The following is an 18,709-nucleotide window of genomic DNA, read 5'->3' on the forward strand; positions in this document are numbered from 1 at the left end:
AATATCTGTAAATAAACACAAATCATCCTTCGGTGAGAATAGCAAGGATTTAATTGACTCCCAATCCCAAATGTTTGCTGCTTAAGGACCATATTCATGTTACTCTTATCTTTACTTACTTTGCCTATAGGTTTAATAAAGAAAACTCAAACATTTTAGGTGTATAGATCTGTTTGCTTATAATTAGAGCACTTTCTTGATTTCTATTAAAGTATAAATTACATACCTAGTTATTAAAAAATATATATGTTTTTATTGATTTTTTTAGAGAGGGAGAGAGATAAAAACATTGATGTAAGAAAGAAACATTGTTTGGTTGCCCCCTGCATGCCCCCTACTGGGTATCAAACCCTCAACCCAGGCATGTGCCCTGATCAGGAATTGAACCGGGACCTCTCAGTTCATGGGATGCTCAGTCCACTGAGAAACACAACCCATGCATACACACTTAGTTTTTAAGTGAATTGTTGAATAGCTAGTTACAAAAGAAAATTGGTCTGGATTTTCTAAGTTTGTGTTAGTTCTCATTTCATTAGAGGATACCTTGAGTTGACATCTTACTATAGGTGAATTCAGGTCACAGTATAAATGATGTGAATGCTGATTTTTAGCCTTTGGGAGTTAACAACTTCCCCAAAGGAGTCAAACTACAGTTATGCCATGGCTTCTGGCAGAGTTTGCTGTGTAAGGATTATAATTGTGAAGGTAATTTGTTGGCCTAAACAAATTTGGCCTTATGAGGAATAACTTTGTAAGAAAATACCTTGACAAACATGGTGATTGTTTGCCATTAGCCCCAGGCAGAACTGACTTTCGACTTTTGTGCCTAACTATTTATATTAGTGCTTCAGTTTCTTTGGGGAAACTCCTTAGTTAAAGTCTGACTTTTTACCCAGTGAACTATGTTAGTGATTTTCCTTTTCCTGGAACCTATACTCTTTATCTTACCTGGGGGTGTTTTGTCAAGACTACTATTTAGAACTGCTTGAGTATTCATTTTACGTGGTTTTGGTGCTACTGGAAAGAACTCGTGTAGGCCTGTGATGACTATTACAGGGGGAACCATTTTGAAGATTTGACCTTAAATAGCGCACACATGCTTATCCTTTAAAAAGTCATATAAAATACCACAACTATATTGTTAAGTTGCAAACAGAAGCAACTTATTGCAAGCCTGTTTGCAGCAACAGACACGTCTGACTAACAGTCTTAAGGTTTTGGTAAGAAATGTGTTTTACTTAAGTTCATGTCTCACACTAGTCTTAGGTGAAGAGAGCAGGAGTGGATTGAATTTAGTGACTAGATATGGATTTGTAGATGGTGGACTAGTCAGACATACTGAGGTTTAATTAGAATTTTTCTCCATAAGACTCATTGTTTTTGTTTTAAAAATATGAGATATATATATAGAGAGACATATTTAGCAAATTATGTATTTGCTAAATACCATTTCCCATATGTTGTTTTCCTACAAACTCTATGACAATACTATGAAATCTTGCTAAAAATTTTGATACTTGGACATATAGGTATATGTATATTTTATCTTACAAGATTAACAATATATCCAGAGGTATGAAATTACCATTTTTTATCTCATAATGTAGACCCCAATAGGCAGAAAAGGGAGAAATATTGGAGCTCCATAGACCGGTATGGATCTTGCCTTTACCACATGTTGGCTTCTTGTCTTTTTACAAGTCACTCTATGATCCTCAGTTCTTCCATCTATAAAACAGGGATATAACGTTTCTCAGAGCTGTTGTGAGAATATAAGCAAAGAACATACATACGGGTATATGTGTGCCTGGGTACACACATATATACAACACATGCAGGCATACAAATATACATACAGATATACACACAAACCCTTATTGCCTGGCTGGTTTCGATGGCTTCATTCTGATGCCCAGTATAGTTGTCACTATCATTCTACCCCTCATGCACTCTGTTCCATTCTCTAATGTGGTCGTTCTTAATCTCTTTCATTTTTACATTCTTAGCACATACCATTTCATTAAAAACATCAAGGCTCTATAGCCTGGATTCTCTCAACATTTCACTCCCATACCTCAGAATTTCTTGATTAGTTCTCTTGCCTAAAACAAACTGTACTGTGGCCATTATCTCTCATCTCCAAAGTCTTGCTCTCCTCTCTTCACATTCTGCATTTTTCCTGTCCTCAGTTTTCCTGCCTGTGATTCAGCCTTCCTAACACACTCCTGTCTTCCTCAGGCAGAGTGGTTTTCTATGCCTCGATTTTGGTCTGTGCTTTCATACTTGTTATGGTTTGCCTGGTGGCAGGAACTGTTTTGTTACTATGGGAGTTTTAGTTCATGTCAGAGAAAAAATAGATCTGGTGTGAAATTATTAGCCTGAAACAGCACAGCTGTTTTCAGACACCTCAGGCCCGTGGTTTGGGAGATGAGAACACTTAAGTCAACTTGCCTAGATCTGTTTAACACTCACCGAGGAAGTCATCTATTTGCCCTGAGATTGCTTTTCATATTTTTGCCATTTAGTTTGCTTAATTGAATCTGCCTGAATTATTCACCCTCAAGCCACATTTAAGTAGTACTTTGGTGCTTATGAATTGCATTATGGAATGAAGCAAGATTTTAGGGAAATTGCAGGATCCGTGAAATATCTCAGTACAAGGTTGAAAACTGTAGTATTCAATTTTCATATTACATTTAGAAAGTGTATTTTGAACAAAGAGTGCTTGAAATTTATTCCCATGATAATGACTTTGAAAGAGTAATAGACAAAGTGTCATTCTTTGTCATTGGAAAGGATTTGATCATGTAGTCCTTCCAATATAAATTAATTCTGTAAAGTCAAAAATGAATTCAGAATGAATGAACAGTTTTAATATGTAAAGTATTGTCAGTTCTTCTTTTATTTTATTTTAGAAATTGAGATGACAGTCTAGGTGTTTGGGACCTGCATTAGGGTCTGATAAAGCATTAATAATCCAGATCTCAAGAAGATAAAGTGCTCATTAAAGACCTAAACTGTACCTTTTTGTTTTCTAAAATCTGACATTTTCCATTTTATTTTTTTGAAACAAACAAGATATCCTGAATTAAAATAATTATAACTATGAAAAACATTTTACTTAAAAGAAAAATCATCAATCTAAATACAAGTTGAATAAAGCATTCAATAATTCATGTGCTTTCTGTGATCAATATATATTCTTTTCTCTCACACACTCGAAATTACTTACTTGAATCTCACAGCATTGTTTTAAAGAGTGAGATGTTATTCCATTGCTTTTCTCACTGTGAAAAATAATACTTATTAGGTATCTTAAACATGCACTTTATTTAAAGTACACCCTGAAAATGAAGAAAAAAACAAAAACATATGTCTGTTTTAAAGAAACATATACACAAGGTGGGGCAAAAGGAGGTTTACAGTTGTGAATATATGAAACAGAGTTATTCTTGTATTATTATTTATTAATTATTGTATTACTTTTTATATGAACAACTGTAAACCTACTTTTGCAAACCCTGTACAGTAGTCCTCCCTTATCCACTGGGTTACCTTCCAGACCCCCAGTGGATGCCCGAAATTGCAAATAGTACGGAACCCTACATATCTTCTGTTTTTATCTATATATACATACATACCTATGATAAAGTTTAATTTATGAATTAGGCACAGTAAGAAATTAACAACAATAACTAATAAAGTAGAATAATAAAAACAATATACTGTAATAAAGTATGTGAATGTGGTCTCTCTCAATCTCTCTCCCTCTCTCTCTCTCTCTCTCTGATAACTGATTTGATAACTGAGGTGGCTACTAAGTGACTAAATGGCAGGTAACATATATACACTGTGGATACGCTGGACAAAGAGATGATTCACATCCTGGGTGGGTTGGAGTAGGCACGGCAGGAGATTTCATGTGCTACTCAGAATGGCATGCTATTTAAAACTTATAAATTGTTTATTTCTGCAATTTTTCATTTAATATTTTTGGGTCATGGTTGACTGGTTAACTGAAACCATGGAAAAGTAAAACTGTGGATAAGGAAGGACCACTCTATAGATAAACATCAGTTTTTAATTCTTAATCCTTAATTCTTAAATTGTCTTCAAAATATTTTTAATACCGCATTGAGATAACTGTCAGTATATGGATAAATATCGTTTTAGATATTTTTATATATTAAAGTACATGATATCCCTATGCCAGCCTTTTGCATTTAGTTCAATAATGAAGTACTTTTCATCTTATTATGTCATTTTAATATGTTGGACTGTTTATCCTCAGAAGACATCTTCCTTTGCTATTTGGTATAGACTTTCTTATTGCAGAATAAAATTACGATGAACATTGGAAAAATGTACACAGAGTTCTACATTGCATTATTCCTTCCTGAAGGCAAGGGCTCAAAGTATAGCTCATCATTCTAATTATACTCACTGAATTAGGATATCTTTATGAGCTCTTGCTTTCTGTGTAGCTGTGTCCTAAGCACTAGAGATACAGCTCAGTAAAAAAAGAAAGAAGTCTCTACCCTTATGGGATGTATAAGAAGTTTATTACATTGAAGCCCTCTAAAACCACATGGTGTGCACACTTGCAATAACTTGTCAGTTTGAATTGAATTGCATTTCAGTAATTGTGTGGTGGGTTTCCTTCTGGTTTTTATAATCACTGTCTTGTAAGAAAGAGTAACCAGGTTTTCCTTGGACAGATGTGTTGGTTTCAAAGTTAATGTGAACCTGCTGCTGACTGAAGATCTTTTTTGACCCTAATGTTTTAGGGTTCTCCCACCATGTCTTTCTAGAAGGGGATACGCAACCCCAAGAGCGACTGATCAGCCAGTCCTTAGGGGAAAACATCCCACTCGCTCAAGGTCGAGTGAGCACTCTAGTGTCAGAACACTGTGTTCTGTCCACCACCTTGCCCCCGGAGGGTCGGCGCCACCTTCTCCGCTTCTGACCAGGTCGCTATTCACTGTCCAGCCCAGCATTCATGTCCTGCCTCCGGGTGTTGGTGTGGTGTTGTGCCTCCCTGAGCACTCGATGCTTTCACTCATTATGACACCATAACTTTAATCCTTTCTTTGTGACACTTAAACCTCTCCCACATCCTCTATGACTTGCATCTATCTCCACTGTGCTGGTGGTACTCTCTAGTTCCTGCCAATTAGCTATCATTGACAATAAAATTTGGCTTTGTTATGTCCTTCCATCTGTTTGTGGCATATTCATATCTATATTTTTTAATTACATGGAATCCTTTATAAGAAATTATGTGGAATTAAATGTCTATTTGCTTTAAAAAGTATAAGGAATTAAAAAAAAAAATTCTGTATGTGCTCGGGAAAAGCTTAGTTTTAAAGTTCTTTAGTTAAAAAGAAAATGTTTTGATGCCAGCAGATGGAGGTCAGCTTAACCCGTACAGCAATAATGTATCTGCACGCTTCTAACCTTTGTATTTGTAATTTCGATTCTTACACCAGTATGTTTCATAGCATGTGCCCAAGGTTATTTCTTAAATATCTTTCAAGGCTTTTCCTATTTAAAAATAAAGTAAATGGTAATTTATAAAAAGTCCGCAGTCGTAACTATTCTTACCACTTATAAATAATTCTAGGTATAAACATGGATTTAATAGTCGCAATTTAGGTAACAGCCTTTCTTAACTAATTTACCCATGCTCTGAAAATTCAGAGGCTGGAATTAGATGTATTTGGTCCAGCACTACCAAAATTTGATAACCTAACTGAAAGCCACAACTTCATGGAAAGTTATAGCGAGTCCAGTGCTGCTCAGTTCAGGATTTTGTTACGCAGAACTTTGGGTAACAGACGCTGCCCTTTCTTTTAGCCCCGTGTTGTAATATTTTTCTTTTTATACATATCATAAAGTATTTGATTTTCCTTCCAAAGGCCTAGTTAGGGTTTTATATCTATATTCATAGTAACTGGAAGAAGGAAAAAAAATTTTGCCAGGCCCTCTTGGGATTTCTTCATTTCATTTCCCCCTTTGTTTTCTGCCCACAGAACGCACCGCCAAGGCAGTCCAAGCCACTCTCCTCCCAGGGACGCCTCCTCCAGCGGCCGAAGGGGAAGGCAGCTCCCACAGGTGCCCCTGAGGAGCGGCAGTATAGAACAAGGTATCCGCTAAAGAGAGATCATTGTCCAAAACTCTAGGATTTGAAAACCACCTCTTTTCACATATATTTAGTGAACAGATAGTATTTGATTACATGTAGTTTGCTGAATCCTAAAAATTCAAGTTTCTTAGAATTTTATTCCCAGCACCAAGTCATAGTGGTTCACGGCATAGATGGTACTTTTGCTGAGTGAGTGAATGAATGAATTTTAGATGGTCTAAAGAAAGAACAGATTGAGCCCTACAGATACCTTTTGGCAAAGAACAAAGAAAGAAGATAAACAATTAAAAACCTCAGTGCAATATGGTATGTGTTAAAAGAAGACTTATTTAACCTTCTTTTTCAAGTATATTCTTGATCACGTAGAAGCCTTTACTAGTGCTCTTTATTTTAAATTATTTGCAATATCTTTTATCTTATATGAATTTGATAAAAATGATTTAGAGTACACATTTTAATCTTTTGTTAACAGTTCATGTTACTTAAAATTTCCTTATTTTAAGCATGTACACACTGGGTCAGGTGGTGGGGAGAATGTTTTGATAATGGAAATTAAATTCCCTAAACTACCTGTGCTAGATTTCTTAAATACTAGTTAAAATAGTCACTGTTTCCTTCATGTGACCTGAGGTGCTATCCCATTTCTCGGTAGGTGAAACGATTTGTTATCAGTATATGCTGTCACATAAATCTTACCAGGTATTTGTTAAGCAGTTCACTGGAATAATTTTTAATTTGGGGTTGTAATCTAAATGCACTGGCCTTACACTTAAAACGAGTATTGTAAAGAAACAACTGCAAGATTAGCATTTTGAATATTTTTTTCAACATTGTTGGTTGTTACTGATGTTTACTTGTATTTCATTCTATGTTGAGGGTGCTGGGTACCTGTTTTACTCACTTAATTGAAGTGCTCTACTGAATGTATCATCAAAATGTTAAAGACTTAAGAAGATAAACACATTGTTTCCAAGACTGATATGGCAGAGTTTGTAAGCAGAATACTTGGTTATAGATTTTAAGAAGTATGAGCTTATTGACAGAGGAATGCTGCTATAGTAAACTCTGGATTTGTATTATTTTTTTAAATCATACATTTTATTGATATTTTATGCTTTACTATTCAGGCTTCTCATACGGGTGTTCATTTAGTTCATCTGGAAAATATGAGGCTATGTGAAAATCTGACTTTCTTTTCTAAAATAGAAATTCATTGGAATTCTCAATTCACGTGTCTAATAAGCTTTCTTTTATTTCTGGGAACATTTTGAGGAGATAACTCATAATTTATGTTATTAAGGCTGTAATTAGCAATAACCTAGATAAAATTGTTTTAAAATTTACTAAAAAATAAATAAAATGTGGTGTTTATTTAAATTATCCATTCATGACTTCCTGTTGCACAACAAAACAAACTATAAATTCTGGTGTGTAGCCACAAACTCAGTGTTACTAGCCATATTTTGCTAAAGATTGAAATCTAAAGAGTCATCTGTTCCTAAAATTCTTTGCATTTCCTCCAGTTGCTGAAATACTTCGGGTTCAAATTATATAAGGGTGTACTGCATATAACTCTTACAGTGAGATTATAGTTATATTATTTCTGTAGATATAAGAATTGCATCTATGAAATCAGTTGGATTGTATGCTGGATTTTGGTTTTTAAAAAAGCTCATGTTCTATTTAACATCAACATTACTGTTTATTATATTTATATTCACAGTTGTCTTTCAGATAAACCTTCAATTTGTAAGGATTCAATTGAGGTGGGAAGAAAGGAGTGACTGAGAATGAAATTGATGGAGTTATTTTGCTATTTAATATCATAAATATACTAGTAAACACTTATTTGAGGTTCCTGAAATTTATGGTTATGTAGATACAACCTTTTAAGAATATGACGACACATATTATTATATCTCAGTGTTCTTCTGTAATTAAAATAGATTTGGTTTACTTTATGATGTTAATATGTGCTTTGGGACTTTTGGTATATGTTGATACTGTACACCATCACCTTATTATTGATTTATTTTGAACTGAACAGTTCACATGACATCTTTGTGTATCCTAAAATATGTTTTTAAAAGTACACTTCTAATTTGATCCATGGGCTAGACAGAATTTAGCACATTCTATTAAACATTGATTGCATTGTTGTTCTTAGGGCTACAGAATCATCTTTTTTCTTTTTATATTATTTGTTAAAATTTGGTTCTATCTTCTATGAAGATTAATGCAGTTTATTTGAAATTGATTCAGGCTCTACTGCACTTCCTTCTAGTCTTCTTTTTCATTTATTTTTTAAAATTTTTAATAGAGGGTGATTTTTCTTTAAAAAAAATAGAGTTGATAAGCAGTTGATTGGTAAGAACAAATATTTTAAATGGTTTAGATTCTTGGATAGTGATACAACTTTTTCTTAAACTTATAAAATAATTTTATTCATACACAGTTTCTGGATACCGTTATCCACATTGTTGTGTTTAGGATGTAGGCTGATATGATTGGATTATTTGGGTATTTTTTTATTTTTCAGTAACTCTGTTTTACCATTCTCTCTTTGTACCATAAAAACAGTATGTATTATTTTAACAGCTACTATATCATTTGAAAAGACGTTTACTTAATTTTTGAGAAAGTATTTCACAGGTTTTAAAAAAAATTAGGCATGCTACATGGAATTTGATTATGTTAATGTTTTGTTAGGGGAAAAGAAGAGGGATGATTACAATACAGATTTTGAGATACAGTAGCTGAAAAAATAGCCTTAAAATTTAGGCAACTCAAATAGTATTGTGATCATTGAGAACAAAGACTTCCAAGAAATTTATCAGTGTATATTCCAATGTTGTAGTCCAAGGCAGCCCTTGCATAGAGTGAGGCTTGAAAGCAACATATTGGTTGCATAAAAATGTTGCATGGTTTTCTAAAACCAAATAATTTTTTTGTTCTCAACTGTTTTTTAAAGAGGACATATTTAAAGATTACATGCTGTGCCACTTACCTTTTATGTGTTGTGTTAGTGTATCTGCTCCCTGGGTTCTGGCAGTGTTCCTCTTCACAAGTATCTACATAGGCCATCATTCCTCAGTATATAGTGTGCCAGCAAGAAGGTTGATAGAAAGCTGATGAAATGTATGAGAAACAGTCTCCAAAGGACAATTTTACCAGGACATATGTTAATATTATTGATTTGAGAAGGAAGAAAGGATTACTTAAATTAGACCATATTTTTTTCCATGTGCAAACTGTTACAGAATATTTCTTATGATGTAAACAAAATGCCTACTTCTAGTAAAACATGGAATTTATTTTTCATCAATTATATTAAATTTCAAATTATCTGAAATGCAGTTTTTTAAATGTTAGTCATGAATATTAAATATGCTTTCAAATAGTTTTACAATAGAAAGTCACAATGGATTAAAATTAAAATGTTATAGTAAAATTGGTGCCAAAATATTTTTTAATTCTTAAAAAGCAAGAAAAAAATACCACAAAATATACTTTTTAAATGCTAAATGTGTTAATTTCCTAATGTTTGTTTTTATTTTAAATCTCTAAATTGTTGTATTCATTCTATCTTTGATTAATTTTAGAACCATATTTGAGATTTCCTCATGTTTGTCATTGTAATTTATCATGTCACATTACATGCTTTGCATTTTATTACTCATACCATTGTGTTGATTCACATTTTCATGTCTAACTATAAACTTGCTGATTTCTTTCTTTTGTTTCCATCATTATGTGCATTTAATTCATTGAAGAACAAGAAAAATATAACTCTTCCATAAAAGGTAAATATTAACGTAATTTTTAACCACTTAATATTGTTCCTTTTCTTTCATAATATATGAGAAACTTATATAGCTGTATTTATTGAAATAATGAGCAAAATTGTATAACAGTAATTTTTCCCTGTAATGGTTGCATAGGGCATTTGGTATTAATTCTTTTGTATTATGAGCTATTTACATCAAAGAAGAAATTATGAATATTGAGAATAATTTTGCTTCAAATTTTATTCATCCACACTGACAACTAGAAAACAATTCTTATTTTTCAAAATATGTTTTTGTTTGTTTGCATTCCCCTGATCTCTTAGGTAAGGATTCTGTTCAGGGTAATATCTGGTACAAAAGAGTAGAAAATCTCCGATGTCCTCGTCTGGAGAACAGTAACCTTACTGAATGTTTGGCCCCCACTGCAGTCATGCATAACATCTGGGAAGTAGCTGCCAAAATATTACTCCTTAGGAATTCAGTATTGTTATAATGCCCATCAATTCTACCTTCCCAAGGAGCAGAGAAGGAAAACCATTTGGCCTGTCGTGTTGACATCCTATCTTACCATGTTTTGGATCACATTTGATTGTTGGTCTTTGGACTCGAGTGTCAAGTCGTTGCACACCTCATCCCACCCTCATGTGCCACTCACATCATTTCCTAGTCAGTGTTTTTTTCTGTCCTGATAATTAAATATTTGAATGTGATTTTTTTGCTTATGATTCTAATACTTAAAAATTATATAGTGCTTTATAGTTTAATAAAAGTACATTTACTTAATATTTGCAGATCAATGACTGAATCGATTTGTTGCCCATAGTAACCCGGAAAGTCCTGAGAGTAGCATCATCCCTCTTATGAGTGATAAACTGATGCTTAAAGAGATTTAGGCATTCACACAGCTTATGAGACAAGCCCAGGTGTCTCATTTTTAATCCCCTTCCACTATACATTAGTGAATTCTATTTTAATAGGCACAAATTCCAAACATATTATCCCTAACTCCTAGTATATTGAGGTATGTATTATGTATCTCAGTGTTACAGAGTGAAAATGAGAGCTAATAATCAGTTACTTATTTTAGTTTGAATTTACAAAAATATATTTACATTCTGGCACATAATACATATTCTGGCATAGTGTCTGACATACTAGTCAATAAATATATATTAATAAGAATAAAATATTATTCAATGTGATTAAGATGTTTTGGTCCCTAAATTTTACATAGATTTCTGGCCGTTATTCAATTTTAATCTAGATACCAGAAACACAATTTTAGATACTGTAGTACAAAAATGGCCAGTGCATTTGTACCTAGACTCAGAAGAGTTTATTTGTATTTGCGAGATAAATGTTAATATAATAAAAGCATGAAATGTTTATATTGGAAATGAGTCACAACCTAATTCTTTTAGCCAAAAGAAAGAAAACTATAATAATTCTTCATTTAGAGTTCTTCCATACTTATTAATACTAGCCAAAAGCTATAATTAATTAATCAGAACAAAACAAAATCCCTATGTGGTTCAATCTAAAGTCTGTAGGGAATATGCACATTTAAAAGCTCACTACAGAGCATGTCAGATAGTTGCATTTTTTAACAAGGTCATTGTGTCCTGGCTGAGATGCGTCCTCACTCTGCCAAGTCTTCCTGGGATACAGGATATGGATCTGCTTCACAGAATGGACCGTGTGGCTGAAAACAACCAAGAGGCAGGTTTCTAAATGCATCCAGACAAGGCAAAGATGCTGCCCTCTCCTCAGGGATATGCTTAGCCATGAAAATTTTGAAAGGCCAACAAGGAGAGAAGCAAGTTCAAGACATTTTTTGAAGTCAAATTTTAGGCTCACATACTTCATAAGAAAGAAAACAAAAAACTCGTTTTGCATGAAAGCCCTGCTGCCATGAGCTGATCTTCACTAGGAACAATCATACTGGAGAATTCATTTACCTGGAGTGCTCCCTAGATACATGGGGACAGGGCATGCCATACCTAGCTGACAGTGTAGGCTATGGAGCTCCTAGTGAGAGTTTTCTGATGAACTGTACATGACCTTATTGGACAACCAATGGTCCAGTTTGTGGAGGACAGACCTGAGACATTTCCCAGAATACAGGACTTTCAGTGCTAAAACCAAGGTAGTTCTGGGCAAACTGGAACAGTGGTCAGCCAAACAGTAGGGGACCAGTATATAACTTGCCAGCATATATATTTTTAAAGCACAGAAAGAGAGATGTAATATACTACTGACATTTTTAATGGTAAATAGAATTTAATGAGCACTTACTCTGTGTCATTGGCTCTACTGACTGTTACATATTTATCTCATAATATTTTTACAACCACCTTAGGCATAAGTATTAATATCCTCATTTTCTAACTGAGAAAGCTAAAGCTTAGAAAATGAAAAACTTGACCTTTATCAGTCATAAATTTGGTAAGTTGTAGAACAAGGAACTAGCCTCCAGCCTCACTCCAAAGACCTGTTCTCAACCACTTTCCTCTAGCAGGTTCTCCAATGCTCAAACAGAGCTTACTGAGTATCTACTGAGCCTGTAATACCATTTACTTATCGTAACAGCATGCGTGTAACTGTAAGGAAGGTGTTATTAGAAAGAGAATCGGAGGGATTAAGTGGAATGCCTAAGTAACAAAGCTGTTGTGAGGCAGAACCAGATTTTGACTCCACAGCTCGGGTACTGTCCATTGTCCCATGCTGCTGTGACATCCGCCACTCACCACTCCAGGATCCTCGAGAGGCCCAGTTACCTCCCCCGGATGACCTGACTTTTCACCACCCAGCTAAATTTTCTAATACCTGACTTACACCTCAAATTACCATGCAACTTGACAAAAATGAAGTTTGTGTATTTGAATAAACATAACACATTCTTCGGGTTGATAAGTTAACTGAGGAACTATACATGGTCATACTACGTTGTATTTACCTTTTACCTCTCGCTTTTATGTTAAAAACTGAGAGATAATCTCATTTTAGGCTTCACAAACTGCTTTATAGGCATATTTTAAATTATTTATTCTAAAAGTAAGCCAATTTTTCCCTCTCTGCTACATTTCTTGGACAGTTTTAAGGCACCCATGAATGTAGTTTGGGGGCATCGAAATAATGCTAGAAGAAGATCAAAACAGAACCAGAAATTAAATGACTTCAAGGTGAGAAAAAATGTTATTATCATAATAAGTTTCTAATTTATATGCCTTTAGATAGTATTTCTTAAGTGCATTAACTTTTGGCTTTAACAAGCAGTTTTTAATTAAAACACATCATAATTTTTTTCTACAACTGTGAATTTCTTTTATCATGAAAAATGTATAATTTACACACAGAGAATAAAAGGTAATTAGATTTCAAGCGATTAAATGATTTGAACAGGAACAAAAAGTTAGTAACACTTGCTACTTTTTGTTTTTCTGTTTCACTAGTAACATTTATAATTATTATTATAACATGGTAATAGGGGGTTTTTAAGGTTGTCTCTAGTCAAGTGTATTTTAAAGTACAGGTTTTTATTTAAAATGCTCAAATAAATTAACTACTTTCCTTCTTTAAATATTGGCAAGACCAGTTTGAATACTACAGCATACAAAATATAATTGATATGAAACTATTACCATTAACCTTATTTAGGTGTAATTCACATAAAAATTATTTAATAATTTCTTGTTAACATTAGGTATTGTATAGATGATATTTGCATACCTATTTTAATAGTATACCACGGTTGTGAAACCCATTCTAGAAACATATATGTTACTTGGACTTCTGCTTAAAATAAATGATTTGTGTATTCTTAGGGATCAGCATTATTTTAACTCTCATCAAGTAGAAAAGGATTTCAGTTTTATTTACATCTTTACTACATGCATATGTAGTGGATATTACACCACTACATAATCATTTCCTGTTATAGTATGTGAGGATTTTGAAGGTTCAATTTTCTTAATTTTCCAGGGCAGTACTTTTCCTGAACACTTATTATGAATGTTTATTCATAAATATTTAGAATTCCATTAGTAAAATTGTCTAATTTATTTTATTTTCCACAAACTGGAAAATGTAGTTGTCATTCTGGCCTTCTCTTCAAACTTTAGACACAGAGAGGGTGAAGCAGCCCACAGAAAACAACTGTGAACTCTTGGTTGTCACCCTGTTTCCCTGACCTGCTGATGCCAATGTGATTATTTATATGGGTACTGCAGGCTTTCAAAACTTCAAGGTATTTAACACTTACATCGGCCAAGGCTGCCCGTGTAAGAAATGCCCTGCGGACGAGTAGTGTGTGTTAGCCCTTTCTTGGATTTGTAGAGGGAAGTGCTGAGGAGAAGAGCAAGCAGGCAGGTGTCCAGCCAAGGACTGGCTTGTTGATTTCTTTTCCTTTATAGATGTATATGTCCCCTCATTATGGTAATTTTTTTTTACAAATTGTAAAATGTGTGAACACTTTCTACAGAAAAAAAAGGAAGAGGCTGTGAAAAAATTGACATTGGATTTAGCGTTTATGCCACATCAAGCCTTTCAAGACAGATTCTATTAACATCAGTATAATTGGAACAATGAAAAGTGATGGATAAACATATTAGAGGCCACTGGAGACAAACAGCAAGACCCCTTGGGGAGTGGTTTTGTTATTTCCCAGAGGGGCCTTTGTGGCCTGGGCTGCTCTTCCAGAAGGTGGGGTTCGAGGAGACTTGGGAGGAGAAGGTGCTCCCCAGAAAGCCGAAATACATTTTAAACAGCTCTTTAACACTGTGTAGCATGAAAGGACAATGACAGATTAATTCATCAAGGCCTGGCTTTCTTATCTGTCAAATATCTGACTAGTATTTTCAGTGTTACTCTGGGCTCGGCAATTTTGACCCCGAAAGCGATGTCTGTGGTGGAAAATCCTGAGTTTTGTTTTCAATGGTTCAGTGAAAATAAGCTGCTAAAATGAGAGATTTGAGGAATTATATATGCAGAGGACCTATTCACCTGTGCCAGCATTCCATTTCAATTAGCTACCAAATCACAGGCTATTTTTGTAAAAGTCTTAGAGACAATGTGATATTTTTAATTAATGTGTGTTCTTGTTATGTTTTGTATTTCTCATGCTGGATAGATGTTATCTTTGTTTTAGTGTTTATATTATTATAGTATAATCCTTAACATCCAAAAGAATCATACACAGACACTAGGGAAACCATTTGTCCTATTTCTACCCTTGCAAGTTGAAATGCATCTTATTCTAGGAAAATGACCCAGAACTTGGGCATTATTGTACAGTCAAAATATTTTAAACATTCAATCTTTATGTACATATTGTATTTATGTTGGGCTAAGGATATATACTGATATATACTGAGGATATATCGGTATTATATCAAAGTTGCTTACTTTGCTTCTGTGACTAAAAATATGGATAAAGATTCAAGGAATAAAGTTTTAATTGGAAAATAAACAGTAGAACATAATAATGCAAAATACAACTGGTCAGTTTTTTTCCTTAATTATATGTAGTCTTGGTAAATTGGCAAATTTAAAAATGCTAGATATTAACAGAGCAAAGAGGAAGTTATAGTTTTCCATTATTTTGAAAATGTGAAGAAAAAAAAAACTTCACCAATACCAGTACCCTACTGAACTAATATTAGAATCATAGAGTAAAACATCAGGAGGTTACTCTAAGCATTCTCTTCACTTTACAAATAAAAACTCCGCAGTAGAGAGAGATATCAGTAATTGATCAAGGTAGTGCTGATGATTGGTGATGGTCTAGTGTTGAATCTGTGCTTAATTATTCCCAGTCTTGAGTTACCACTTTGCCCATTGCTTCCATGTGTTTGGAGAATGTCCATCTTAACAATTTATAGTCCTCTAAGTCTAAAAAACTGTAAATGCAGACTAGTATTACACTTTGAATTTTCAAGTATCATACTATTTTTCTATCTAGGCTTTGTATTTTTTATGCTGGTTAAAGATTCAATTAACTAATTTCCCCCCGTATATTACTCTTTAATCTCTATGTTTCACATTATATTGTTTCTTATATTTGAGTTCCCACTATCAGTGATTTTTTTAAATAAGTAAAATGCTTCAGAGAGGGACTTTTTTTCAGTGTTGTCCATAACCGTCATTGTAGATGTTTCATTCATATATTTCATTCTACCTGACAATTTCCAGTTATGTGGTTCTCTCTTATTGCTGTTTCTGAGTCATACATTGGAGCAAAGATGGGGCTCAGCTATCGCCGAATTCTCACAGTATTGATATGCAGTAAGGAAGCAAGAGGCATTTTTCTATTCATACAGTATGATAGCATATTGTAGTTAACTAGACAAGCTTAATTATTCTGTCCAGATATTATCATGAATCACTTTTGATGCATGTACTAGCTAGCCGTGTTATAAAATCAAGTCAAATATTTTTACCTTAATATATTTAATAATCTATACATTTTTATTTAACTCCCATATTTCACCTAAAATATTTGAAAATATTGGAAAGTTTAACAATATAATGTATGGATTATTCTTTTGCCTATTTGAAATTTCAAATTCATGTTAATTTCTAGATGCATAGATAGAATCGTGACATATTTAAGGAATTTGAACATCAGAACAACATCTTTGTATGATTGTCGATTCATAAATAATATTTTAAATGTATTTATGAAAGTTTAAATTTTAACTTTTAATGATTGTAAAGTACCTATATCTATATTAGTGATTATATTTTAAAGCAAGTTAAAATTGATTTTGATTAAAATCAAAAGAGTTTCCCAGAAAATTACATTCTCTTTGGAGGAGGTGATTCTGTAGGAATTTTTCTGTGAAGGGTTAGGGAAGATTTAGTAAAGATCCTTAAGCTTCTGTGTGTTTCTTTTCTTTTTTTTTTAAGTTACAGGATTATTTAATAATCTTGTGAAAGAAATAGGTACAGAAAAATCCTTATAGGTACAAAACAACATTTGTAAATGATCTCTGCTTGTTTGTAGATTTGTCAAAGATCAACCATACCAATAGATTAGGAATTTATAGCAAAGCATGTGACATGAAAAAAAGTGTTTTAATCTGTCTTTATTTGTTATAATAACTAATACTTTTATTAGAAAATTGTAATAAATTATAGACTTTTAAAATGTCTTCACTTTTCTCACCAGCATATTTCAATCAGAGTTATACTTGTTGAGTTTTGAAGAAAAAACAAAATGACTTGACAAGTATGGTTTTACTTTAACCCCTAAAAATAAATTCTAGTTTTATACTTTCTTAATTGTAATGATGAGTTGAATTTTGGCATAGATGTATCTGTTACAAATACCAGAGTTTATAAATAACATTGTATATAAAGTAAAATTGATCTGAAGAAAATGAGTTATGTTCAATAAATATTGTTTAGGTAAATAAATATATGCTTTTAAAAGCATAATTTATTCCATGTGAGACACGTCATTCAGCTTATAGAAAGTAGAGTGAAAAATTCAAACTTCCAAAACACTCTTTTTAAAATAAAATTGCCATATTAATTACACCTTACAGGCTAAGAGAGATAAATTGTTTATGTTACTATTGCACTAATTGCAGTTATAGCTGAAATATTGTCTTCAGCACACATCCTTATCTTTTGACTATATTATGAATGTAAGCTATATTTTCATTAAAAGATTAAATGAAATTACATGAAAATATATCTGTAGTAGAACATAAGAAGGGTTTTTAACTCTAGTATGAGGGTTTTTAACTTTTAAAAAAATTCATCAGTTTTAATCTTTTTTGTAAAGAAATAGAAGCTGGTATTTCAGTGATTTTGTTAGTTTAAAATGCAGCCAACATTCAGAATGTTCCTAAAATGTGAATGCAAAGCAAGAATTTTTGGAAGAATTGGAAACTATTTTATTCTCCATTTAAATTTTTTTCTATTGGCATTAAATTGTTAAAGTAGCAAAATTTTGAATGATCAATAATCCTTTTTACAGTAAGATGTTTGAGCTTTCAGGGCTTTGGTTAATTTTACTTATAGTGAGATATTTGACAGGTAATCATGTTCCAAGAATTCAGTTCACTTTTTATTATTATTATTTTTATCCTCACTCGAGGACATTTATTGCATTTATCTTCAGATAGAGTGGGAGGGAGAGTGGGAGGAAGATAGAGAGAGAAACATCGATGTGAGAAGAACACAACGAGTGGTTGCCACCCACACGACCCCAACCGGGGCTGGGGACAAACTGCAACCGAGGTACGTGCCGTTAGTGGGAACCAAACCCAGGACTCTCTGGTCCTCAGGCCGATGCTCTAACTGCTGAGCCAAACTGGCCAGGGCAGTTCAGTTCACTTTTAATTATCATTGTGTTATTCTCTGTATAAATCATGGAATCATGCCTTCAGTTCTAAATTTGTGATAAATATTCCATTTATAAATATGTCTCATTACATAGATTGACACACCAGTGATCCAGAAAAAAATATCATTTTATTCCACAATATACAGTTTAAATAAAATGCAAAATAAGTAATGACGATAACATAGCAACTACATTTTGCTGGAGAGTCAAAGGGGGTCTACTCATGACTTGGTGTCACTATTAATTTGGAGATTTTCTTTCTTCAACAGTTTAAAAGATGTCAACTTTCACTTTTTTAAGAATAAAGATACTATATATACTGGGGTGGGCACAAGTAGATTTATAGTTGTGAATACCGATAACAGTGTACTTTTGTATTATTATGTATTTATTGTATTATTTATTTGTATTACAACTGTAAAC

General features: G+C 33.2%; 1 protein-coding gene across 1 annotated transcript in view; it reads left to right on the plus strand.

The window, feature by feature from the left end:
- RIMS1 (regulating synaptic membrane exocytosis 1) overlaps nt 1-18,709 on the plus strand; it is a 428,918-nt gene that overhangs the window by 334,592 nt on the left and 75,617 nt on the right. The window contains exon 21 of the mRNA XM_036248759.1: nt 6,033-6,145. Within this exon, the coding sequence (XP_036104652.1) occupies nt 6,033-6,145 (113 nt within the window). The remainder of the gene's footprint in view (nt 1-6,032; nt 6,146-18,709) is intronic.

This window comes from Molossus molossus, unplaced genomic scaffold, assembly GCF_014108415.1.
Source record: "Molossus molossus isolate mMolMol1 unplaced genomic scaffold, mMolMol1.p scaffold_m16_p_8, whole genome shotgun sequence".
Taxonomy (NCBI): domain Eukaryota; kingdom Metazoa; phylum Chordata; class Mammalia; order Chiroptera; family Molossidae; genus Molossus; species Molossus molossus.